At 41.6% G+C, this 27681-nt stretch overlaps 1 protein-coding gene across 3 annotated transcripts; it reads left to right on the top strand.

The window, feature by feature from the left end:
• LOC117971916 (acidic leucine-rich nuclear phosphoprotein 32 family member E-like) lies at window positions 1–26556 on the top strand. Of its 3 annotated transcripts, XR_009309682.1 has the most exons (8): window positions 442–647; window positions 4084–4233; window positions 7047–7169; window positions 11301–11475; window positions 12151–12311; window positions 24608–24668; window positions 24951–25311; window positions 25407–26556. XR_009309682.1 is itself a non-coding variant. In XM_059006053.1 (7 exons), the coding sequence occupies exons 1-7, from the start codon at window positions 16–18 to the stop codon at window positions 25028–25030; spliced, it is 756 nt and encodes a 251-aa protein (XP_058862036.1). In that variant the 5' UTR covers window positions 1–15; the 3' UTR covers window positions 25031–26556. The 3 variants fall into 3 exon arrangements, 2 of the variants coding, with proteins under 2 accessions (XP_058862036.1, XP_058862035.1); XM_059006053.1 differs by lacking the exon at window positions 442–647 and adding an exon at window positions 1–21 and having other exon boundaries at window positions 24951–26556; XM_059006052.1 differs by having other exon boundaries at window positions 24951–26556.
• Window positions 26557–27681: the final 1125 nt, after the last annotated feature.

Here is a 27681-nt window from a genome sequence, read left to right as displayed (position 1 = left end):
GTTACAAGGAGAACAATGGAGGTAACGTTTTCTAGACATGCTACATAAAATGCTGCAATACAAACTAAAAATGTTTAATTAAGGTTTAACTCTCTGATTGTTCCTCTCGCTGGCTGTATTAGTTAACATTTTAACCTTAAACCGTGCGGGGCGGACTCAAGCGCGCTCGACCTCAAGTGCGGGGCTTTTCAAAGGCGCCATAACAACACAGACGGGGCCGGCCTGGAGTGTAAACGCAGCTGATCGACAGCCGCGCCGGCCAATCGTATTTTACTGCGCGCGCATTTCCGACCAATAGTTTCATCCGTCAGGCCGAGAAGCGCTCAGGAGGGATCGTTTCTTTGAGTGGCTGGTCCCCGCTCCAGTAGGAAGATGAAAGGGGTTAGAACACACCAATCCGGCGCCGGGGAGGGCGGGGCTTGCACGAGGGGGTTGGGTGCTTGGTGTCATGGAGGCTCAGTAAGACTGCAGCAGCCATTGATGAAAGCAGAGCTGTCGGGAAGAGCTGGGAAATTTTTTTTTTTAATTTATATATTTTTTGCCCCCCTCCTCTTAATTGTATAAACTGCGAGTTATATATTTTAATTTTAGACATGGATATGAAAAAGAGGATCAGCTTGGAGCTGCGGAACAGGACCCCGCTGGAGGTATGGAGTTGGGTTTGATTTATTGATTTATTTATTTATATTTGTGAAGAAATACGAGGTGTCTGAAATAGGAGTTAACGGGACCTCATGCGTTCTGCGGACTGTAGCGAAGGATGCCTGTGAATATGAGGTTTCGAGTTGGGAGCTTGTGGACAGCAGCGACAGTTGTTGTTGTTCGCCGCGTTGCTGTTTTAAAGGGATCTCGTTGCTTGTGTCTCTCGCTATGGTGGCCTTGCTTGCTTGCTTGTGTGTCGTTAGTTTAACAATGTCACGCATTGTTAATAATATTAATAGCAGCGCCGGGTCCGTCGTGTTGTGCGCTTAATAAGAAAGCGCTTGGTACTGCGGTGAACAAACATGTACACAAATCCTTGTCTAGAATAAACCAAACATTGTGTCTTATGTTGAATAAACTTTTGAAAGTAAAAATATACACTTTCGTGTCGGTTTTGTTTTTTTTCAACTCCCGCCGCGCTCGTATTTAAAATGCAGAGTGACGTTGCAACTACACGTTCAAGCAAGAAAGACTCCTATCGATCATACTGTCTATACACAACGAGGGCAGGGAGCAGCATTTGTGTATGACACACAAACCTTGCGATTCAATTTACGGTATTTTTCTACACTATTATGACTCTTTATTAATCCAGATTAGAGTTTTGTAATCTGAAGCACTGGTCGGTGTTCCCGTACACACACACACACACACTCGTGTGTCCCGTGGGATGTTGCATAGTGGCGTGGTTCATTAAGTCCAGCCCTGTGTCCGGCGGCGGGGCAGGTTCCACGCGTGGCGCTATTCAAGTGGAGGCACAACAAACACATCCATGTGATCTGAGGAGGGCGCTGGACACGAGTGCGGCCATGGTGTGCCGGAGCGCTACAGACCCGAAGCACTGTGTGTATCGTAGTACTGCAATACTGATGAGCTGCGTGGATTATTTCATCGTTTGCTTGCTGTATTTCTACTCGCCAGTAATATCCCCTTCTCGTTTCTAAACGTGTGTGTGTTTTCTACCCCGGGACTCGCCGTGTACTCCTAAATACGCACAGTATGTAAATACGCACAGTGCTCACAGGTTGTTACAGCGGACACTACGTTTTTATTTTTGTGTAAGTTACTAAATCGGATATATAAATAAATGTGTACCGCTCTTAAGATATCGTCGGCTCTAATGTTGATTTAAGTACTATGACAGATGGCAGAGGCTTAATCTTCTCCCGCCTCCTCAACCTCCCCCGTTTAAAAAATAAAATCTTAATCACACTCCTGCCCGTCGCTTAATTGACGGACGGCGCTTTTCTTTACACTTCTTTTTAAAGGAATTTTAAACACGAACATTAACAATGCAAATGAAGCTTCGATGCGCTCTCAACTGGTGCGATACCCGCCTCCCAGTCTGACACAGGAAGTGGTTAAGTTGATCAGGTGCAAACACAAATGCTTGGCCCCTTTAAAAACACTGACCCAGGACACCAGAAATGGATTTTTAAAGCGCGGTTGCGCTATCTTTAATGAACAATGCAAAATCAAAAATAAACAAAACAAACACCTAGCTCTTTTATGAGCACTAACTAAACAAAGCAGTAACCTAAACTAAAAGACAGGACAGCTAACCTGTATCAAAATAAACAAAACAACACACACCAAAAGACTTCACACTACCTTTTCTTTTTTTGTTTGCGGCTGTACCCACACAGCAGCACAGTCGGGCTTCTACACACATCAGCAGCCCTGAGCAGACTGACTGCACTCTTTAAATACCCTGCACCCCGAGCAGACTGACTGCACTCTTTAAATACCCTGCACCCCGAGCAGACTGACTGCACTCTTTAAATACCCTGCACCCCGAGCAGACTGACTGCACTCTTTAAATACCCTGCACCCCGAGCAGACTGACTGCACTCTTTAAATACCCTGCACCCCGAGCAGACTGACTGCACTCTTTAAATACCCTGCACCCCGAGCAGACTGACTGCACTCTTTAAATACCCTGCACCTGGCTCGAATTTTCAATAGCAAGGTGCAGGTGATAACTAACAATAAAACAATTAACAAAACAAACCAAAAATATGCCTACGCACATGTTTTTCTGCAGGGAGGATTTAACCCCCTCCCTGCTGTCTATGCTGTATATGCTGTCTATATGTATATTTATATATTTATTATATATGCATATATATATGTGTGTGTGTAATATATATATATATATAGATATATATAGATATATAGATATAGTGTGTGTGTGTTTTCTTCTGAAAATGAGAATTGGGCTAAATGTAAGTGATGGGATTACATTTTTTTTCTTTTATTGTTAAGTATCTTAACCATTTTCAATTATTAAATCAAGACTGTTAAGTTATTGGTCCTATTAAGTCTTTGGTTAATTTTCCGATGTATTCAGTAGTGGTTTATAGTGATTCCGGATTTTTTAGGTGATGAATGTAAAGTCTTTGTGGTATATTTGAGGTAAAGCATTTAAAATGCAAACTTCAGTTTAACTTTAGTTACACTTTTGCAGCCTCTTAAGGATATAAAATTGAAACTTGCAGTACATGTTTTATAATAAATGTAAACGAACGCAGTAAGCAATGTCTGCTTGTACAGATGGTCCTGTTATTAGCTGTGTCACAGAGGAGGCAATGTAGCGCTCTGGGGGTAGGTGCTGGGTTCTCGGTAAGCTCCCCTTTTTGTCGGTGTGTTTTACACTTAATGATTCGTTCTTGATGGCTGATTTTGCATGTTTTTAATGTTTCTCTTTGTTTTTATCCCCCTCAAAGGGGGTGTAGTGGAGGCGGTCTGGCGTACAGACAGACGCATGTCTCACTTTATGTGGAGAGCTGCTTGTCCAGTTGTCATGGGACTTGGTATGAACATTTGTTATTGAGAGTGTCAGAGAGGGATGTGTGGAGGTGGCTGTCTGTCTGCACATCTGTCCATCTATCGGAGCCTTGCATGGAGGAAGTGTCTGAAAGTAACGCTCGTGTAAAATGGCATCTGCATCACTTTCAAGGGACAACTTACCTCCCCTGCTAATAGGGTGGAGATGTTGGATTTTGTTAAATGTCCTCAACATGTAAACAGTACATCTCTCCTCCTGTGTAACCCCATCAGTCACTGTGAGCATCATTGTACCACGTTTTGTTTCCTATATGTTTTTTCAAAGGTAAGGCAGGGCAACTTCTTGAACTCCATAGAGTTCACACACACTGCTTTAACATTTGTAAAAATTGAATATCGTGACCGACGGGATGTACATTACAGTTGACCTCCTATTTGACGATGGTTAAATGTTTGGCAGGTGTTCTAAATGTTTTAACACTTGGGAAGCATTCTTAACTAACATCCCTGCAGTAGCAGAAGTAACCCTGCTGCAGCGCGGCGCTGTGGTGTCTGAAAGCTGGGCTCGTATCTCAATGCTGTGCTTCTCTGCAGGTGACAGAGTTAGTGGTGGATAACTGCCGCTCCAGTGATGGGGAGGTGGAGGGATTGACGGATGACTTCAAAGCACTCGAGTTCCTCAGCATGGTTAATGTAGGGCTCTCGTCTCTGGCTAAACTCCCTACCTTGAGTAAACTCCGCAAGGTAAGCATTCTGGAAGATTTAAAGGCTTTTTTATTATTTTAAATTTGTTTTTTGTTATGTACAGTGTGTTCATGTTGGAAGAGCTTGTCAACATTGCCATGAAAATCTTGTAGCAGAACATGAGGATGGAAGGGTTGTTTTTGGATCTATCTTTTCCATATCAAAACAAAAACCTTTGCTTTTTTCATGTTATTCTAAGTACTTTATATTAATTTAAGCGCTTTGTGATGGTTGTCCACTATGAAATGCGCTATATAAAATAAAGATTGATTGATAGTAGGGGTTAAACCACGGGTGCGGAATTCCAGTCCTGGAGGGCCGGTGTCCCGCCTGGCTTTTGTTCCAACTGTGCTTTAAATTACTTAATTAGACCAATAATTGAAACAAGCTTAATTAGCCACGGTTTGTAGGTAACAAGCTCAGGTGCATCTTATTAAACTCATAGTAAAACCAGGAATTGATTTCCATCCCTGTGTCTTGTATTTTAATCACGATTTAGAAATGCATGTGTCGATTCACCCGAACAGTCACATCACACCGCGGCTCCAGGCAGTGCAAGTATTCCTGCTCTCTTCTCTTCAGGTTGTGAATGCCTGTTCTGGTTTCCTGCTCTCGTCTCTAGAGGTTGTGAATGCCTGTTCTGGTTTTCTCCTCTCGTCTCTTCAGGTTGTGAATGCATGTTCTGGTTTCCTGCTCTCGTCTCTTCGGGTTGTGAATGCCTGTTCTGGTTTTCTCCTCTCGTCTCTTCAGGTTGTGAATGCATGTTCTGGTTTCCTGCTCTCGTCTCTTCGGGTTGTGAATGCCTGTTCTGGTTTCCTCCTCTCGTCTCTAGAGGTTGTGAATGCCTGTTCTGGTTTCCTCCTCTCGTCTCTAGAGGTTGTGAATGCCTGTTCTGGTTTCCTCCTCTCGTCTCTAGAGGTTGTGAATGCCTGTTCTGGTTTCCTGCTCTCGTCTCTTCGGGTTGTGAATGCCTGTTCTGGTTTCCTGCTCTCGTCTCTAGAGGTTGTGAATGCCTGTTCTGGTTTCCTGCTCTCGTCTCTTCGGGTTGTGAATGCCTGTTCTGGTTTCCTGCTCTCGTCTCTTCGTGTTGTGAATGCCTGTTCTGGTTTCCTGCTCTCGTCTCTTCGGGTTGTGAATGCCTGTTCTGGTTTCCTGCTCTCGTCTCTTCGGGTTGTGAATGCCTGTTCTGGTTTCCTGCTCTTGTCTCTTTGGGTTGTGAATGCCTGTTCTGGTTTCCTGCTCTCGTCTCTAGAGGTTGTGAATGCCTGTTCTGGTTTCCTGCTCTCGTCTCTAGAGGTTGTGAATGCCTGTTCTGGTTTCCTGCTCTCGTCTCTTTGGGTTGTGAATGCCTGTTCTGGTTCAGCGCTTCTACTTTTGAGCTTCTAACTTCTGTGCCCTCTGGATATGTATTTCCAAAAGCTCCTTGTTTGGTTTCAAAATGTTTTTTCACATTGTGTTCCTTAACTACTGGCACACATTCATTGCACAGTAAACACATTGGCTTTGCGTTTGATACAGTTGGTAAAATAAATATTTATTGGTCCACTCATTGTTGAATCTACAATTTTCACCATTTTCTGTTACTACAGTAGCTATAGTAGAGAGAGCCATGTTACAGCAACACAATGACAATGTCGACCCAGGGGACTTTTTCGACCTGAAAAAAGAAACAAGGACCAGGGGTCACAAATGGAAATTTAGATAAAGGGGCATTCAGAACAGAAAATAGGGGGCACTTTTTTGTACAGAGAGAATTGAGGATCTGGAACCAACTCCCCAGTAATTTGTTGAAACTGACACCCTGGGATCCTTCAAGAAGCTGCTTGATGAGATTCTGGGATCAATAAGCTACTAACAATCAAACGAGCAAGATGGGCTGAATGGCCTCCTCTTATTTGTAAACTTGTTTATGTTCTGAGTACGTAGTATTAAAGGAGTTAATTATAAATTAGAAATAATACGTTATAAAACTAAAGGTTTCACCTCAACCTCCGTGTTGTTTCCTTGTGTTGAGTGGGTGACAGAGTAACAGATTTGTGATAACTAAGTAAATGAATACATAAATTCAATTTTTGGGTTTATTTTGTAATCGGGTGAGGAGGGGGTTGACTATCTGGTTTTTTTTAGGTACTTTTTCAGTATATACAGCTCCAAAATGATTGCACAGAATAAAACTCTCACAAAATAGCTAGTTGCTTTTTTAAACTACTCGACTCACACAGCACACAGGCAGCCACAACAGAGACAGACAGTCCATCAGCGTAACGTCCACAAAACCACCTATTTTCTCGTTACTCAATGATCCAAATAAACGTACAAAAAAAGTTTTATACAAGCGTCATCCCTGGGTTTCAGGTTAGTGTAGTTTTCAGAGAAATCCATTATCTTTTATAGGAGAATAACAGCGATAAGACTTTTTTTAAAGGTGCAGTTGCAAAGCAGAATTCCATTCCCATTGCCTAATTCCGTGATTCCGCTATCATGGAAAATCAGTATTATTATTATTATTATTATTATTATTATTATTATTATTATTATTATTATTGTTTATTTCTTAGCAGACACCCTTATCCAGGGCGACGTACAATTGTTACAAGATAAAACATTATTTTTACATACAATTACCCACTTACACAGTTGGGTTTTTACTTGAGCAATCTAGGTAAAGTACCTTGTTCAAGGGTACAGCAGCAGTGTCCCCCCCACCTGGGATTGAACCCACGACCCTCCGGTCAAGAGCCCAGAGCCCTAACCACTACTCCACACTGCTGCCCTAACTAGCCCTACCTGCTGTGTTTTTTACCTCCTTGCAGTTGGAACTCAGCGACAATAGCATTTCCAGCGGGTTGGAGGCTCTCTCGGAGAAGTGTCCCAACCTGACATACCTGAACCTGAGCGGCAACAAGATCCAGGACCTGAGCACCGTGGAGGCGCTGGTAAGAACAAGAGCATGAGGCTGTGGTGTCACAGACAGACCCCTGACTGCTGGGCACATCTGTACCTCCTGGCTGCAGCAGGGGTTTCCAACCCTGGTCCTGGAGAGCCCCATTCCTGCAGGTTTTTATAGGTGTCAACATCATAAAAGACTAGATCTGGAACACGTATTAATCTTGACTAATTGGGACAATAATTGCTTCAATTAAGTAGCTGAGCTTGGTTAACGAAAACTGTAGTTCTCTAGGGCCAGGGTTGGAGACCCCTGGGCTAGAGACCAGGGTAGGGTTGTCCACTCCTGGTCTTTGTTCCAACCCTGGTTAAACCTCCATGCAGACCTTGGAGTGGTTCATGATCTCATGTTACCTGTTAAACCTGGAGCGGAATGAATGGCCCTCCAGGACCGAGATTGATTGGACACCCCTCGACTGGGGTTTTGGAAATATGGGTTTATACTAACTGGGGTAACCTAAACTCTTTGTTCCGAATTCACATTGAAACACAATTTAGGGACCAGCCCAAAATAGTAAGTTGCAACAAAGCAAATGCATGGCGTTGTGAAGGGCTTGGATATCGGGCTGTATTCATAAAGGGTGTTTACCAGGCGTGTCTCATCAGACGTGACAGAGCTGCACACATGCACATTAGTGTTTAGCACAGGGGTGGGCAATCCTGGTCCTGGAGGGCCGGTGTCCCTCCTGGCTTTTGTTCCAACTGTGCTCTAAATTACTTAATTGTACTGATTATTACCAATTATTGGTCTAATTAAGTAATTTTGAGCACAGTTGGAACAAAAGCCAGGAGGGACACTGGCCCTCCAGGACCAGGATTGCCCACCCCTGGTTTAGCATGTCTGCCTAAAAGGGCTTTCAACGATACATCAACCAGTATTTAAAGAAGCCTTTAACACCCTTTTAGGTGACTGCATACAAATGTGAGATTGGCGCTGCTCATCTGTGTTCATGCAGATACAAGTGGCTATGCTTGCAGTCAAGTGTAATCGATTTGCAACTCCACACCGGTGGATTAGCCAGTGGTGTAAAGCAGGGCTTCCCAACCCTGGTCCCAGGGACCCCTGTGTCTTCTGGTTTTCATTCCAACTGAGTTCTCAATTACTTGACTAAACCCTTAATTGAACTAAGAAGTTGCTTAATTAGAGCTTTTTACTTGTTTTCAGCTCTTAAACAGTTGCAGATTTCAAGTTAGTTGTAACATTTTATAAGTAACTTGAACTCTGCAACTTTTTAGGTGTTAAGAAGAATTACAAAGCTCTAATTTAAAGGGTCTAGTTAAGTAATTGAGAGCTCAGTTGAAATGAACCAGCAGGCACAGGGGGTCCCTCAGGACCAGGGCTGGGGAGCCCTGGTGTAAAGGGTAATGCCCACTCGGTTCAGTTTGATTGGCACGATTTCTTAACACATTGTGACTCAAATATCACAAGGAGGAAATTGACAGTTTGGAACCTTGCAAAAAAGAAAAAATTGGGGGCAGCATCACTTAGAATTGTAGGAATGAGACATACCAGTTATTAAAATAAGCTGCAAAAATGATATCACAAGTCTACTGGAAGCCATAATCATAGTGTGGTGTTTCATGTTAAATTTTCAGTGTCACATTTTTCAATTTGTCAGTTTTTCATTAAGTAGATGGGAAAACTCCAAAGTGGTATGTAATTAAATGTTAACGTAGCATTATTCAGCAAGTTTTATTCTGCTTTATGAAGCAGAATCAGTTCATTTTATACGGTGCTGCAGAATGTTTGCCCATAGCTGTAGGTTGTTGTGTGAGGTGTTTTCAGTGTTCCTCATAGCTGTAGGTTGTGTTCGGTGTTTTTGGTGTTGCTCGTAGCTGTAGGCTGTGTAAGGTGTTTTTGGTGTTGCTCGTAGCTGTAGGTTGTTGTGTAAGGTGTTTTTGGTGTTGCTTGTAGCTGTAGGTTGTTTTCAGTGTTCCTCATAGCTGTAGGTTGTGTTCGGTGTTTTTGGTGTTGCTCGTAGCTGTAGGTTGTGTTCGGTGTTTTTGGTGTTCCTCATAGCTGTAGGTTGTGTTCGGTGTTTTTGGTGTTGCTCGTAGCTGTAGGCTGTGTAAGGTGTTTTTGGTGTTGCTCGTAGCTGTAGGTTGTTGTGTAAGGTGTTTTTGGTGTTGCTTGTAGCTGTAGGTTGTTTTCAGTGTTCCTCATAGCTGTAGGTTGTGTTCGGTGTTTTTGGTGTTGCTCGTAGCTGTAGGTTGTGTTCGGTGTTTTTGGTGTTGCTCGTAGCTGTAGGTTGTGTTCGGTGTTTTCGGTGTTGCTCGTAGCTGTAGGTTGTGTTCGGTGTTTTTGGTGTTGCTCGTAGCTGTAGGTTGTGTTCGGTGTTTTTGGTGTTGCTCGTAGCTGTAGGTTGTGTTCGGTGTTTTTGATGTTGCTCGTAGCTGTAGGTTGTGTTCGGTGTTTTTGGTGTTGCTCGTAGCTGTAGGTTGTGTTCGGTGTTTTTGGTGTTGCTCGTAGCTGTAGGTTGTTGTGTGAGGTGTTTTCGGTGTTGCTCGTAGCTGTAGGTTGTGTTCGGTGTTTTCGGTGTTGCTCGTAGCTGTAGGTTGTGTTCGGTGTTTTCGGTGTTGCTCGTAGCTGTAGGTTGTGTTCGGTGTTTTTGGTGTTGCTCGTAGCTGTAGGTTGTGTTCGGTGTTTTTGGTGTTGCTCGTAGCTGTAGGTTGTTGTGTAAGGTGTTTTTGGTGTTGCTTGTAGCTGTAGGTTGTTTTCAGTGTTCCTCATAGCTGTAGGTTGTGTTCGGTGTTTTTGGTGTTGCTCGTAGCTGTAGGTTGTGTTCGGTGTTTTTGGTGTTGCTCGTAGCTGTAGGTTGTGTTCGGTGTTTTTGGTGTTGCTCGTAGCTGTAGGTTGTGTTCGGTGTTTTCGGTGTTGCTTGTAGCTGTAGGTTGTGTTCGGTGTTTTTGGTGTTGCTCGTAGCTGTAGGTTGTGTTCGGTGTTGCTCGTAGCTGTAGGTTGTGTTCGGTGTTTTTGGTGTTGCTCGTAGCTGTAGGTTGTGTTCGGTGTTTTCGGTGTTGCTCGTAGCTGTAGGTTGTGTTCGGTGTTTTCGGTGTTGCTCGTAGCTGTAGGTTGTTGTGTTCGGTGTTTTCAGTGTTCCTCATAGCTGTAGGTTGTTGTGTTCGGTGTTTTCAGTGTTCCTCATAGCTGTAGGTTGTGTTCGGTGTTTTCGGTGTTGCTCGTAGCTGTAGGTTGTGTTCGGTGTTTTCGGTGTTGCTCGTAGCTGTAGGTTGTGTTCGATGTTTTCGGTGTTGCTCGTAGCTGTAGGTTGTGTTCGGTGTTTTCGGTGTTGCTCGTAGCTGTAGGTTGTGTTCGGTGTTTTTGGTGTTGCTCGTAGCTGTAGGTTGTTTTCGGTGTTGCTCGTAGCTGTAGGTTGTGTTCGGTGTTTTCGGTGTTGCTCGTAGCTGTAGGTTGTGCAAGGTGTTTTTGGTGTTGCTCGTAGCTGTAGGTTGTGCAAGGTGTTTTTGGTGTTGCTCGTAGCTGTAGGTTGTTTTCAGTGTTCCTCATAGCTGTAGGTTGTGTTCGGTGTTTTCGGTGTTGCTCGTAGCTGTAGGTTGTGTTCGGTGTTTTCGGTGTTGCTCGTAGCTGTAGGTTGTGCAAGGTGTTTTTGGTGTTGCTCGTAGCTGTAGGTTGTGCAAGGTGTTTTTGGTGTTGCTCGTAGCTGTAGGTTGTTTTCAGTGTTTTTGGTGTTGCTCGTAGCTGTAGGTTGTTTTCAGTGTTCCTCATAGCTGTAGGTTGTGTTCGGTGTTTTCGGTGTTGCTCGTAGCTGTAGGTTGTGTTCGGTGTTTTCGGTGTTGCTCGTAGCTGTAGGTTGTGCAAGGTGTTTTTGGTGTTGCTCGTAGCTGTAGGTTGTGCAAGGTGTTTTTGGTGTTGCTCGTAGCTGTAGGTTGTTTTCAGTGTTTTTGGTGTTGCTCGTAGCTGTAGGTTGTTTTCAGTGTTCCTCGTAGCTGTAGGTTGTGTTCGGTGTTTTCGGTGTTGCTCGTAGCTGCAGGTTGTGTTCGGTGTTGCTCGTAGCTGTAGGTTGTGTTCGGTGTTTTTGGTGTTGCTTGTAGCTGTAGGCTGTTGTGTGAGTGTGTTCGTGGCTGTTTTGCTGACCTCTCCTCTGTGCTCATCTCTGCAGCACAGTCTAAAGAACCTTAAGAGTCTGGATCTGTTCAACTGTGACATCACCAGCCTGGAGGAGTACCGGGAGAGCGTCTTTGAATTGCTGCCCCAGATCAGCTACCTGGACGGGTTCGACCAGGAGGACAGCGAGGCCCCGGACTCCGAGGAGGGGGGCGAGGCAGAGGATCACGGTGAGGGTCTCTGAATCTCAACATTGAAACCTCAGTTTTAGGACACTTCTCCTGAGGACAGCAATGTAAAGTCATCTTCCACGTTCAGGCCACCATCAGCAAATGTATCGAGCCGCTGTTAAATTACAGCCGATGCCTGCTATTTTGTTTTTAAGCTGTATTTTGTAAATGCGTAGAGGATACACTGAGCCTTCATGGAGCAGGGGGAGAGTCTTCAGCCACGTTCATGAATATTTCTTCAGTCTGTTTCCCACATGCAGTCTAATGCTGTACACACCAGTCCTGCACTCCACACTAACGCAGGCTGCAGTGATTCATGGAGCTGTGACTCGGGGCTTCTCCACAGCTTTTCTGATTGGTTACAAACATTCTTCTTTTGTGTTAATGTGATTCAGTGTTTAGGGAGTTAACCCTGTAAGGTCCAGGTGACACACATGTGAACCACAAAATGATGCTAACTTTCTTATTTTTGCAATGAGGTGCACAAACCGGATTTCACATGTACTAACGGTTGGATATGGTCATTTCAAACAACCAGTCTTCTCAAGGTACTTGAGTTGCACTCAAATGCGTTTTAAGAAAACTGTTTGAACAGCTGCCCATCTTCCTTGTGTACCTGAAGAGGTTAAAGTGAGACTAACCCCCCCCCCCCCCCCCCCCACCTCACCTGTACAGAGGAGGAGGAGGAGGAGGGTGCGTCCGCCGGCCCCACGGGAGTCTTCGATGACGATGATGATGATGATGATGACGAGGAGGAGGAGGAGGATGACGAGGAGGACGAAGACGGAGGGGTGGAAGAGGTTGGCCTTTCCTACCTCATGAAGGAGGAGATTCAGGTGAGAGCTGCACAATACTATTCAGATTGCCTCTCTCTCTCTCTCACAGGTGAGGGTCGCTGGTGTTGACTGGGCTAATTTAACATCCAAAGTGAAGAAACAGATGCTTGGGTTTGTGTGGATTGCTGTTTCTTCAGACTGAATGGTAAATTAGCCCGATAAACACCAATTACCCTCACCTGTGGAGTGCGTATCCAAATAATTGTTTCATGCATCACTAGTTTTTTATATTTCATCTAAACAGTTCCATCTACCCCAGTTGCAATGCCTGGGGGGGTACACTGTGCGTTCAAATCTGTAACGCAGTTGGGACCCTGTAATAGTGGACCCCATATTCTCAGCACTTGTTTAGTCTTCCTTTGCCCTTTTCTAAATTACTTTATTTATTTAATTCTGCATCGCATCCAGAGATTGTTTTAATGTGGAGGGGGAGATATACTCTTGGGCACGGTGGCCTTTTCAAAGTTCTTTTGTAAGGCCTGTGCTGGAAATGGTGGTTTTTTTTGGGAGCGGGTGAAATGGTTTCTCACTAAACATCAATCTCTGCTGTGGTTTGGAGTGGCACACATTTTATTCTATCTGCAGCCTCAGGTTATGACTAGGGCAGTGTATTTGCCGGTAAATGGCTTATTTCACGGTCTGAAAATGTCATGATTTTAAGCATTATTTATTAAGGCAGAAAAAGTCAAATTCAAAATTGATCATTCTTACAACAAATATTCCTAAAATGTAAATGCTAAATTGTAGAATATCAACTTATGTCCACCTTTTTAAAGACATTCTATTTTCACCATTGGTGAATTATCAAACTTAATAAACAAAAATATAAAAATAATGTGAAATGTCCCCATGTACTAAACAGAGCGATCTTTAGCAGGAATATTTCCCACGTTTGATGCAGCTGGTGTTTCTCTCATTGAAGATCGTGCAGTTCTATGCAGTGTGTTCAATCATTACCGGAAGTAAACTAACCCCACTGCCAGCTTCCTGACTGTAGTGTATCAATCAGGCAAATGTTTGCTGGATTTATTATGTGGTAAATGTTTATTGACATTGAAATGGGGTATTTTCAAAGGGAACTAACTACATATTACACAGCAATGGGTAAAATCTGTGTAATAAATCCAGCCTTCGTTATGACGGTTATCTGCTGGAGTCGACGCAGACAAGGTTTCTCTTATTAAATGCAAAAGTGCTCCTGTTAGAAATGTTCCTTTCAATAACCAGATCGCAGGTAAAATATACCGCTGTGGTGGTGCTATTGCGGCTTTAAAATTCATAGGAGAACCCTGCTGTTTACAGGGGATCAGTGAGTGCAGACTGTTCAGCTGGAGCGATGCATATCCCCTTCAGTCTCTGCGTGCTAGGGTTGGGAGATGCACCTATATAGTATTGACAATAAAAATATCGTCAAATAATATCGTTCCATTTTTTTGGTCCACCCTTATCTTGTGCGTAACGTGAACCGAGAGCATTAAGCTTTTGACTGATCCATTTGAACATCATAGGGAGGTCACTAGGTAGTACAGAGTGTGTAGTTCAGTTTCTTTAGTTACAGAACTCCTATTTTATTGAATGTCAAGTCAACCATGTAATCAATCGGGTGTCACGTTAAACTTTTTAAAAGGTTACTTTTAAATTGTCCGATGTATAGACTCCAGTGTTTTGGTCACAGGCTTCACCTTGCTGTTGGCAAGTCATATACCTTATTTTAGTAACAATGTGAATGCACCTGTCTTTGTGTTTTAACTAGTGTTGCTATTCCACTGTGGTAAAGTAGCCTACAGACCAGTGCCCTGTGTTTCGCTGTCTCTTGCCCTACTAGGGTGAGTCGCATTACACTAGCTATATATTTAAATGTAGAATATATATTTATTATCCCTCATTTATGGTCTTAATACATGAAATCTTAAAGGAAAGCACGTTCTGTTTTGCAAGTTATTAATGTACAGTATTGGAAGCGTTTTGGGCCTGTGTTCTATACAGGGGTTTCGCTGTCGCTCGTCACTCTCGTAATTTGCGAATGTTTTTTGAAAGTGACGACAAAAAAAAAAGTGGAATCGTCACTAGTGACGATCGTTTCTGTTTGTACTATTAAAAAAAAATCTCTTTGTTAAAGTCACACACAACGTCTCGTTCTTCAAAAGAAGGGATCGCTAAACCATAGTTACTGCTGCTGATCAGATCAGCGCCTCGGCCTCATCGATTCATTGACTCTGCAAAGTTCTCATCCCGTGGTAGAGGATGTAAATGCAGTCAGCCAATCAGCGCCTCAGTTTCATGTTGCGTGTCAGTTACCATACCGCTTTATGAGGCTGTGCTCGGTGCTGCTGTAGCTTTCAGCCTCGCATTATTCTTTGCAACCTGACAGCTTCTGCTGCTGCGCTTTCACGATTACAGAGAGTTCTGCTCAAACCTTTGCATCCGCAGTGTTAGCGCCATTGCGCCAATGCCCCGCTGAAATAAAAAATGCCCCGCTGAAATTCTCTTAACGCGCTGAAATTCTCTTAACGCGCCCGTGTGTCCCCCTTCTTTTTTTTTTTTTTTTTTTGTTTATTTAGCAGACGCCTTTATCCAAGGCGACTTACAGAGACTAGGGTGTATGAACTCTGCATCAGCTGCAGAGTCACTTACAACTACGTCTCACCCGAAAGACGGAGCACAAGGAGGTAAAGTGACTTGCTCAGGGTCACACAATGAGTCAGTGGCTGAGGTGGGATTTGAACCGGGGACCTCCTGGTTACAAGCCCTTTTCTTTAACCACTGGACCACACATCCTCCTTCCCTGACCAGACGTAATCAATACCGATACGGAGTAAATGAATGCATTTTGTATTACCATGACATGTCTGACGACAGGCTAATCTTTTTACTTGTTTCTTTACACTTGCGTTTTCATAATTAAACTCCCGTGTTTTTATTCTCCAGTCCAGTAGCATGCGATCACACACCCTCCCTGGTTACAGTCAGTTTCACAGTAAAGCCTGGACGACAACATCAGGCTTGTTGACAACATAGCCCGGTGCAAATATAACCTTGTATCCCTGTTACACCCGACCATTACTTCTGGAAGAATAAGTAATAAGCTTCGGCAGGGACTGTTGAAATATAGGTTATTATAGTTGTGCTTAAAAATACTGTCTGCAGAAGATTTGTGAAACGAACACGCATCATTACCTAAAAAAAGAAAAAAAGTAGCCTACGGTAACGTTATAAAATATGTGAAATGTGTCTTTTTCTATGACCAAAAATGCTAAATTTCAGGGCCAAAATTATTCCGTATGTGTTAAGCACCAACTGTCTCTTGACCATTTCGCCAGTAGGCGTATCGAGCATGATAAAATTGTATATATACAGTGTATGTGGTTTTATACGGCACTGTATATATGCCTACAATACATCTTGCATTGAGAAAACACCACTGGAATCGGAATAAAGGAAATTATTATTAATGTAATACAGTTCACGTGCAGCATGGTTTTGGTAAGTATCATTTACTAAACTATATAATTATGTGCAGTATTAAAATAAGTTAAAAACATAGCAAATCCACAAAACCAACGAAATACACAGTGTATATGTGACATTTTATTTGTAGTGTTCTGTGTAACACGGGCCATCGTTTAACCTGAAGCAGATATACGCGTTTATCATATTATCAACACCAACGTGTAAAAATAAAGCAACAATTGTTTTGAAAACTGTCCAAAATATTTACTTGGTGGCTAAGAATGAAAATGTCAAGATAAAAATGTCATTTTTTATATGGAAATTGTCAAAATAAAAGGGGAAGCTGGAAGAATTTACCAGTGAGGACAACGGCATTTAAATACTACTACTTTTAAACTGTATCTGTTGGTAATGTGGTTTCTTCTAGCAGTTTTCAAACTGGGGTACTCGAGAAAAATTCTGAAATGGCAGACAACGCATTTTATTTAGTACCACTTGCCAATCTATTGCAAACTTTTGTCACGTAATCAGCGTTTAATCGCTAACACCAGACTGACGCACTGTGACAGCGTTGAGTGCACACATGGTTAATTTACATATTAAATAGGTACATTTTAAATAAGCCCTGTTGTTTAAATGTAATATAAACAGTTGGGCGGTTACTGCAGTTTGTCTGGGATACAAAAAAGACATTTTAAAAAACTAAGCCTAGTCTTTAACTCATTTTATTTCCTGTGCGTTCGTGCCTGCAAATCGATATTTTATTCTTTTCAATGACCCGATTAAAGTTTATTGTAACTTAAGTACTACATTTCAAAATACAGAATGTATGGCCAATCAGAAACCAAAGTATTGTCATGCGGTCTAATTTGACAAGCCGTTACATCTGGTGTGAGTAGTTTTAGCTTTCAATCCAGTGAAGAAATGTGGATTGTTTGCTCAATACCAGTACATTACTAGCAAATGGCGATCAAGACGAAATACCATCAAAGATTAAAAACGCCAAAAATGTCTTGCGACTGAAGCTCTCTCCAATTTCCCTGCCATTATCAGTGATTTGTGTGGTAACAAGCAGGGACATCCATCACACTGATACTAGGTAAGCGTTTTATTGTTGTTTTTTAATTGGCATCAGTACTGTACGTTTTAGTCACCAATAATTAAAAAATGCCAGTAATATGTTTTCGTATTGAGGCCAGCTGTAGAGATGCGTGGATAGTGAACTTTGCCTTCTTTTCTATAACTTTATCATCACTATAAATACATGATTGCGGTAAACTTCTGCGCGCGAATTAAAAAACAAAACTGTTAGCCAATACTGTAAAATGTCGCAGAAGAAAACCCACTCGTTTTTTCAGCGCGGCCACAGCAGAGTGAAACGGAACAAACAGAACAGCAAGTTGTAGAAAATGAAGACTTGGATTCGGAACAGCAGAAAAAAAAGAACAAACTAATCTCACAAGCGTCAGATAACAAAAAAGAAAACAATCAGCAAAGTTTCAGCCTTATTGGAAAACTCTGTTTCCATGGGTTGTATATAATATTCTAACACTGTTTTTTTTTTCTTTCTTTTTATTGTAAAAAGACATACATGGTATAAGTAATTCATAATGCATTCTGTGTCTGTATGTAGCTTTTCAGGGCAAAAAAATCTGGATCTTGAGTTTTAATGTTCTAAAACTTTACAACTGTACATTTGTAACGATCACTCTGCACAACTGAGAAGCAGTTGCACTGTCCTCCCTAAGGAGAGACTACTGGCCCTATTCCTATAGCTAAATAAGTCAGCAAGAGTGACAGACAGCAAAAGCAGGGACGTCAGAGGTGTCAATTTCACGAACAATCAGTTTATTATTGTGAACAATAATGTCAACAAATGAAAAAATGAATGAAATGAATAATGATAAAAAAGGAATTCAAATAATTGCAGGTAACAGGTAAGAATAAAGCTGGTACAGATGTAGGGACAAACAGAAGGCTGAACAGTATCACCAAACAGAAATTAATGTAGTGTCCGGAGGGTCTCCAATAAACCCACACTCACAAACACAACACACACAGATAGACAAAAGATGGTGGGAGAATGACAGGTAGGCCCAACAAGTCCAGTAATAGCAGGGTAATTGAAATCCATACAAAGTAGCAAAATAACAAAAATACAGGAAACAAAGTATCAAATTAAAGTAGAAAAAATCCAAACAAAAAAGAAATGATCTCACCCACAAATAAGGCAGTCCAGCAAAGTGTCCCGAAATGATGGTGATTGTAGAAGGTTGAAAACATTGAGTACGTTGAAATTGTTGAGACTGTCCAGTAGGGGTGAGACCGAATAGTCGAACATTCGACTATTCGATAACGATGGCACCTATCGACAAGTGAATCCAACATTCGAAAGCTAAAAAAAAAAAAAAAATGTATATATTGATTTTATTTTAAAGGCTGTACTGCTGATTGGCTCTCTATGTAGCGGTAATGAAGATTGACTGGAGGGTGGGATTTGTTATTTCTTGTCTGTGATTGGCTAAACTAGAACGTACCTCGGCTAACGATGGCTTACTCACAGAAAAGTTCAGCATGGAAATACTCTGACAAAGTAAATGAAAACACTGTTAAGTGTAAAATATGTGCAGTGCAATTAAACTACCACAAATCTACAACTGGTATGTTAACCCACCTAAAAGCCAAACACCGTTCTGTGACGCTAGCAACGACAGAAAAGAAAAGAGGACCGCAACAAACCGCCATTGCATCCTTTGCGGTGAGGCCTCGTCAGTGTGACAACGTCGTACGTGCTGAAAAACATCAGCCCTTATTGCTAATATGGTGGCAAAGGACATGCTTCCCATACGTTTTGTTGAAGGTGAGGGATTTCGGGAGTTGATGAAATTTGTGGAACCTGAATACACAATCCATGCACGAAAAATCCTGCACTAAAACAATTACCACTCGACTCGAAAAAAATGCATGCCGATTCCGCAGCGTCTGTCCGCAGAAACTTGTCAAAGGCTGAGAAGGTGGTGATTACTACAGATGCGTGGACTGCACTGAATACCGAGTCGTACGTCATAATAACCTGTCATTTCATCGAGGATTGGGAAATGAAAAACGTAGTTCTACAGACTCGCGCCACGCCAGAGAGGCATACAGCAGAGAATCTCGCAAATGTGTTAACACCGCTGTAGACCATTCGGGTTTAACTAGGGGGGGAAATCACTGCCTGTGTTCACGACAATGCCAGCAACATCATCTTCGGAGTTTGTTGAATGGGTCTCGAATTTGTGCTTTGCACACACTCTGCAGCTCGCCATCAACGATGGCTTTAAACTTGGTGCCATACATAATGTAGTCGGTGCGGCCAGCCGTCTTGTGTCGCATTTTCATCACAGTGCAATAGCTACTGAGGCTCTGAAGTGGAAACAAAAACAAACAACTCTGCCTGAGCACCGTCTGCTGCAGTATTGCCGGACCTGATGGACATGCTGATTTTTTTAAACAAGAATAAGTGAACATGATGATAATAATGGACATTGCTAGCCTAACTATTCCTAAAGTTTTAGTTAGGATTTTTTTTTTGCTTCCATGGAAGGCTAGTGCGTTAATGCCACTCAGGCCTTTTTGTTAATTCATTTATTTATTAATATTATTAAGCTAGCTACATACATAGCAAGCTGTTGCCTATACAGGCTATTTATTTTTTATTCACTGGAACTCGAACGCACAGGTATGTTTCCGATCTGGTTTAACGTAGACCGGTAGTCTGCATGTTGTGTGTGGTTTGAAAACGTAGGAAAAGTAAATCGTTTAGTTAAGTGGATTGTATAAATTAGCTAGCTAGATAGTCTAATACATTTTGTATTTCGCTGTTATGACCGGAAAACATTATTGCCACAAGGATGCTAATGTTAAGGCGTTTGCCTCGCAGCTCACATTGCTAAACTATTATTGAATGAAAATTAAATTAATAATTGAATAAAAATTATACTTTTTTTTTTTTAATTGTCACAACCTTTATAGTTCATTTGAAATTGTAATTAACGGAAAAGCTTGTGACAATATCGGTAAAAAAAATAACACTTGCTTGCAAAATACGAGAGTCTCACACGAGAGTTGACGGTATGCTTATGTTATTGCTGCTGTTATGGCATTTCTGTATGTTTCCTAATAGGAAGGTATTTTTTACATAGCCTAATGTTTATTTAACAAAGTTAGCTAAGTATTTTAAAATAAAGTTCAGAATTTATTGCAATTGCAATAATTGTCACTTTGCATTATTTCGCATTTAATGTACGTCTCATTTTGAATGGGAGGGGGGGGGGGCGACTATTCGATTAGTCGACCTCAACAGCTGTGGAATTATCGATAGTCAAAATATTTGTCGTGCACATCCCTACTGTCCAGTAGTGTTGAGTTGAATGGTGAACAGTTGTTTGGAAAAAATCAGGAGGATCAGGAAAAAATGGAGGCTGTCACACATAAAACAACAAACACTAAACAGACCTAGAAAAAACAGCTAAACTTAAACAAGTAACAGTGAAAACAAAAAGAGGAGTTTAGACAAAGTGCAGCAACAAAAGAAAATGAACGGATGCACTGGAATTATCTAAGGATGGTAATGGATTCACTGAAATTTAAGTAGAGAAAATGCTGTAGTTAAATGGAATCCTCTGAGAAAGGGAGTCTCCCTCAGGCCTGATTAGCCAGCTTTAATACAAGTGCTGGCTACTAAGGAGCTCTGAGATTGGAGGGGTGGAAATCTGAATGAGCCAATGGGGAGAGAGGATGAACAGAGGGTGGTTGCAAGGAACTATGGGAAATGAAGTTTTGACCTGGCCAGGCTACTGACCCTAATTAAAGGGACAGGTGGGTGAGACTTACACCCACATTATGTAGCATGGGAATTGCTACCAATTTATTTAAACTATAGCATTATTAAAACGGTTTAAATTAAATTATTGTTTTGGTCAATACAGTGATTTAAGGTATAAAATAAAATCAGGACTCATAACACCCTTGAAGACTTGAGCTGTGCGCCAGTAGTGACTACTGAATATCTGGAGTGACTAATGTTTTTAGAAAGTATTAGTCACTAGTGACTACAAAAATCTAGAACCCAGGGGAAACCCTGATTCTATAAAAGCAGCTTTTAAAAGTGCTTCTAATTCTATATTAATGTACAATTGCAGAAAAAAAACCTTGAGCAGAATGTTAACTATACAGTGATTTTATATATTGTCGTGGCACATCTAAAATATCATGATATTTTTGGAGGTGTATCGCCCTCCCCAAATGCATGTATTATAATAATAATTATAATCTTTAATTTTATATAGCGCCTTTCATAAATATTGTTTTATTTAGCAGAAGCCTTTATCCAAGGCAACTTGGAGACTAGGGTGTGTGAACTATGCATCAGCTGCAGAGTCACTTACAATTACGTCTCACCCGAAAGACGGAGCACAAGGAGGTTAAGTGACTTGCACAGGGTCACACAATGAGTCAGTGGCTGAGGTGGGATTTGAACCGGGGACCTCCTGGTTACAAGCCCTTTTCTTTAACCTCTGGACCACACAGCCTTCTATCACTATCACAAAGCGCTTGACAAAAGTGAAAAACAGAAAATAAAACAAACACAATATATTAAAACAGAATTTAAAAATACAATGACAATAAATCATAAGAATGCCAATATAAATAAGTGAGTTTTGAGGAGATTTAAAAATAGAAAGAGACTCAGAATCACGGATCTCAGAAGGAAGTGTGTTCCAAAGCCTAGGAGCATAGGAGGAAAAAGCCCTGTCACCCACTGTACGCAATTTAGTCAGGGGGACAACCATAAGGCTGGCATCGGAGGACCGCAAAGCACGACTAGGAGTGTAGATGGTAACGAACTCAGAAATGTAAGAGGGAGAGATACCCCTATTGGCTTTAAAAGTCAACAGCAGTACTTTGTAGTCAATGCGGTATTTGACCGGTAACCAGTGTAATGATTTCAGTATGGGGGTTATGTGACCACCAGAGCGAGACCTCGTCAGCACCCTAGCTGCAGAATTCTGAACATACTGGTGCTTTTGAAGGGTATTCTTTGACACTCCAGTAAGTAAGGCATTACAATAGTCAAGCCTGGAGGATACAAACGCATGTACAAGCTTTTCTGCAGCAGACAGCGACAAGACAGGGCGGAGCCAAGCAGTGTTCTTTAGATGGAAAAAGGACAACTTGGCAATATTCCGAACATGCGGCTCAAAGGTTAAACTAGGGTCAAAAATGACCCCCAAGTATAATTGTACCATGTTAAGTTTCTAATCTTATCCATTTTATAATGCATACATCTTTTTATTTCACCAAAGTTTTGGCAGGGCAACTTGGAGTTCCCACAGACTGCGTGTTTTGTTTTTAAATGGCTAAATTTAATATTAAAAATCGTGAGTGATGAGGATATGCCAGTGCTCGGCTGTCATGAGGCGTTGGCCTCTACAGTGCTGTGCTACTGCTGTCCCCAGAGAGACTGCCCCCTTGCACAGTAGCTCTGAATCAGCTTGAGTAGACGAGTTCATTTCTTTAGAAAAGGAGTGGAGCCAAGTTTGTTCCCAAGTGTTACTGTGGTGGTTAGAGGTAAAGAGACACCATACAGAATTAGATAGTTCTTGGTTGAGTTGGATAGTTATTCAAATCTAGAAGGAACAAGCTTCTTGTGAAAACTAGTATCCAGTGTGGTTCAGTACTGTGAGTTTTGGGGAGGGGGTGCTTACAGGGGCTGAAGCCACCCTAAAGTTTACCTTAGCCCCGCCACCAAAAAATTAGGATTTATTGACGTGACTAAAGTTGTATAAGACTTTTCGGAGACTTCATGTTTGTTTCAAAGATCGAAAACCATTCCAGTCGACTTTAATCAGGGACCAACAATACAGTCCAGACATTCAACATGAACTCGGGACCGAGCACTTTCTATGTGAGCACCGACAACAAGCTACTCGCTTTCATGCTGAAGAGGGAACTGCGTTGCTACTAAACATTCCCTCCAGGAAATGCTGTCACAATCTCTTGTGTTGATTCCATTTCAGTGTTTCAAAGTTCCTACTAGTTTCTAATAATAAAAAAAAAACATACATTTCGCAACTCTTATTGGTTCACTTTTAAACATTATATTTACTTCTACTTTCAGTTGTAAACAGTCAGTGTTGTTTAACGTTTCTAATTTCAACTTCTACCCCTTGCTTAAACGCAAATATAATCTAGAAATGTTAGTTTGTTCATTTCGTGACTCTTTATTTTGACAGTGTAACGGTAACAGGCAGTGTTGTGTGATACACTGCTGTTACAGGTCCTGCCCTGTGTCGGTGAGAAGAGGTGACGTTAAAAGTTCAAACTATGACTGCAAACGAGCCTGGCTCTCTTGCATTGTGGTTTCCCTTCCATTCACACAGGGGTATTGAATGCCCAGTTGATTTTTATGCTGCACTGCGTTTTTCGATGTGTCAATAATGGCAAGTAACAATGAAGTTTTGGATTTTTGGTTTTTTATTATGTCTGTCATTTGGGTTTTTAAGGTTTTATTTCAACATTGTATCAATATGGGACATAAGTGGGCAGTAAAAGTGATATGACAGAGACAGTTCAAAAGGAGCTTTTCAGTACAGGAGAAAAAAAGATGCTCAAAGTATTTGCCTTCCAACAACGTTTCCCCTGCGCAGTGAAATGTCTGTTTATAAACTACCTGCAACCACATCTTTAACAAGACGTTCTTCAGATGTAAAACATTGAATAAAATAGATAGGAAACTAGTGTTTCTGCCACTTCTCTATCAAAGAAATTGGCCGGTTTTGTTACATTACATTGTCTGTAGGATTTTACTACTTTGAAACGCTTTTGTATAATTGCAACAGACAGCAGTATAATGGAGCAATTATGCAAGAATACCAGAGTTGAAAATTGCAACTTTGTATATAACTGTGTACCAAACCAAACTTAAACAAACAGCGTACATGTATCTTTTACAATCTGCTTGGTCTGCTTTTAAATCTGTGTGCTTAAACTCAATTCAAAATAATAATAAAAAATGTTGAATGAAGGACGGGGACTACTGTTGGTATCAAACTTATTACCAAATGACTCCTTAGAGTAGATCTGATTTCGGAGCTAGCAGAAACTTCACAGTGTATGATGACTAGAGTGTTTAAATAAATATGGTCATACACGCTGCGTGAGCCCTGGGCTGGTGTGATTACAAACGATCTCCCCCAGACAGGTTAGCATTCACACAGGGCAAACGTAATAGATCCGCACCAGGGTCGATTTGCCCAAACAAGCCGAGGCCACCTATTTGTTTTGATACTGGTCCGTTTGCTCTAAGGCCCCATTCACATGGAAGCGATTGGACGCTCTCGAGGTGTGTGGGGCAGCCTGTTCGCGCCCAACCTCTGCCCTGTTATACAGCACGCACTTCACACTGCACTGTAACACTTGTAAACTATGCTACGTCTGTTTATTTAATAATAATAATAATAATAATAATAATAATAATAATAATAATAATAACAGGGACTTAATCTGCATTATATTCCACCATAACACTGAAGTTTTGTGAGACATCAGAACATTGACGCTGTACGTGCCCACACAACGTGCAGTGTAGCCCCCTCCACTCCCTCACCGCGGAGAGCCTGGCGCCGCCACTGGTGATTGTGTTTATTGATGCTGTAAGCTGACACTGACAGCACAGCTCCTTGAGAGAGAGAGAGGACACCCCTACAGAGAGTGGCGTCATCCAGCTTTAGTGCACCGTGACTCGAGCACAATTCGAGTCGGGCCGGTGATGCACAAAGGAATAAAGCTTGTGTGTGTTTCAGGATGAAGAAGATGATGATGACTATGTGGAGGAGGAAGAGGAGGAGGAGGAAGTAGATGACGGTAAGTCCCTGTCAATGTGGTCCCTGATCCTGCCTTGTGGCACGACAGACACCTCAGTGTAGTTTTGTTAACCAGGAAGCAGATTGAGTCGGAACACCAGTGTCATTTTACTGTATTCATGAATTCTGTTTATGCAGTCTAGATTTTTATATATATATATATATATATATATATATATATATATATAGGCAAGAGTCACAGGAGATAGAAAACACTTTTAAAGAGGTTCCAGCTAGCCAGGTTCGAGAAGCGGTGCTGTAAGGAGTTTGTGTTTCTGCTCAGATGACGAGGAGGGGGTCCAAGGAGAGAAGCGGAAACGAGACCCTGAGGACGAAGGAGACGATGACGACGAGGATGACTAGCCCTTTTCCGGCTGCCACAAAACCATGTGACGATATTGCAGAGAATTCCTTTGTAGAGCATAGCTAGCACTCTAGGTGTGTGTGTGTATTATTTTTGATATGTATATAAAAAGAAAGGTTTTGGTTTTAATGAAGATTAATTTGTAATCATTCCAAGTCGTTTGTGCTTCCCAGCAAGTCCCATACATTTGGGACTGGAGAAAGGGGGTTACAGTTTTGCAAGCCCTGGTCATCTCAACCAGTTATGTGGTTCTTGAGCTGAGGGAACACTAAACCACTTTGTGGCTTGGAACATGGTTTCAGGAGACTAGGTTTCAGACCGCTGTATGGCACACCAGGGGAGACTTTGGGGTTTGATACAGCAGCCTTAAACTAGGTCTCCTGGAACCAGCTTTCAAGCTGTTCCTGAAAAAGTGGCTCTGTTCCCCTGGCTTTCCATTCTGCAGTGTGGGTATTGGACAGCAGGTGGCAGTCTACCAGTTTCTTTCCCTTGACAAATATACATCCACTTGTTTCACTGACTAGGCCAAATTTAATTTATTCAGCCCAAAACAATTTGCCTTTGGGTCTCCAAATGATAATGTTCCAGACTGGTTGACTTGCTTAGAATAAAATAAAGGAAATCCTGCAACTCACATATCAAATTTAAAACAATGGTTTGAAAAAACAAAAACAGTAGTCCCTAAACACTTTTTTTTTTTTTTTTTTTCTTTAAACCAGGAAAGTGTTTTTTGATATCCGAGTTGCACAATTGTTGAACCCTACGCACCACAGCTGACTTTGATGCAGTGCCAGTTCTGATCTGTTTCAGCTTTCGATATAATCACAGGATAACATTCTGGTGCCAGACTGACTTTTTTGAGTTGTTTTGTGTGGTGTGTTGTGTGTTCTTTTTTTTTTTCTCTGACGGCACAAGTACTATAAAGCAGAGGGAACACGAAGCCACTTGGTGACTTGGAACTTGGTTTCAGGAGACTAGGTTTCAGGCCACGGCACACCAGGGGAGAATTGGGGTTTGATACAGCAAAGCTGCGTGAAACCAGGTTTCAAGCCACTGCTTCGTGTTCCCTCAGCTTTATCGTGACATCTTGTTCTGGCAGCAAGGATGCAATATGTACGGGTTCTGCAGTTTTAGTTTGTTTATATTTTTTGGGGGTATGTGTTTTTAGCTATGGACACATTGCAGTGGGTAGGGTTTTATATTTTACAGAGCAACATGTCCCTGTATTCTACTGTTCTTCTGGCAATATGTATATAGTATTCCAACTCCTCTTCGCTATCCTGTTTTAAATAAATTTGGCTTGCTTTTTAGGTATTTTTATTAAAAGCACAGGCCATGGAGTAATTTTTTTTTTGGGGGGTGGGGGGATTGTGGCACTCACTTTAGTTTGTTTTAAGTCTGTGGATGTTATTCCAGATGAATTTAATGTTTTGGCATTTTTGTGTGCTGTAAAACTAAGGGTTTTTAAATAATAAAAAAAGTTAATAAAAAAAGGCTTTAAATAAAATATCATGGGTTTAATACACCTGGTTTATTGATTGCTTTTGTAATTGACAACCTGCTTCTCAACAGTACAACACGCTGCCGAACAGGGAGTGCTGAGCACAAGCAAAGAGACCACTGATGACACTAACATGTTAATCGGCTAACAAAACATACAGCTGCTGCCAAAAGGTTTTCATCACCTTATATAAGTAACGAATGTTGCTTCAAGTCCAATGCACCCTGCTGAATAATGTTACCTTAACACATTGAATTACATGCAGCTTTGTAGTTTTCCATATACTTAACAAAAAACAGACACAAATCTAACATCGAATACTGTAGACTTGCAATATCAATTTGTAGTTTCTATGATTACGTGTCTTATATATAGTTAGTCTCAATCCTAACATTCGAGGTGATACAAATCTTGCGCCTTCGAGCAAGATCTGAAGACTGGACTGTAGTCTCACTGCACTACTACAATGCGACCCAGGGGGTAGGCTCCTGGCATGAAAATGTCCTTTCACCCCTTTGTCTGGAGGAGCTACCACAGGAAAGCTGCTTTTTGAGAACATCACAACTTGTTTCCTAGGTCAGGAAGGGACTGCAATTCAGAGGTTTGTTCATGTTTTCCATTTGCAAACCGAGTCAAAGTATTCTACAACGATGTATACACCCTTTTAATATTCGTTATGTTCATGCATAACGACTGTCTGGAAACCCAAGTGGCCGATTTCTTCAAGGCGTCCTGACAGCAGTTCACAAAGCAGTCCAAGGTAGCAGTCTGCTAAATCCAATTCAATTAAAATAACACATTGTTTTTATTCTATAATCATATTAGACTTAATGAGTGGATTTCTACTAAACTTCATCGTTATTAAAATGTTTTTTTTTTTAAACGGGTCGAAATAATAAGATCGCTGCTAGCAGCCTGCTGAGTGCTAACTGCGCTTTATGAAACTCGCCACAGGGCCTTTCTTTGGACATATATAAAGTGTTTTTTATATACATTTTAGGGTTAAACGAGTTTTGTTTGACACCAAGCACACAATGATGATTACTGCGTTGGTACCGTGCTCTTTTCTCCACGCTATCCCTTGATAATATATTTTTTATATTTTTCAGGTTATAATAACACTAGTAAGATAACAAGATCAGAATCTGA

This window comes from Acipenser ruthenus, chromosome 32 (genome assembly GCF_902713425.1).
Source record: "Acipenser ruthenus chromosome 32, fAciRut3.2 maternal haplotype, whole genome shotgun sequence".
NCBI lineage: Eukaryota > Metazoa > Chordata > Actinopteri > Acipenseriformes > Acipenseridae > Acipenser > Acipenser ruthenus.
This window is presented reverse-complemented; position numbering and strand designations above follow the sequence as displayed.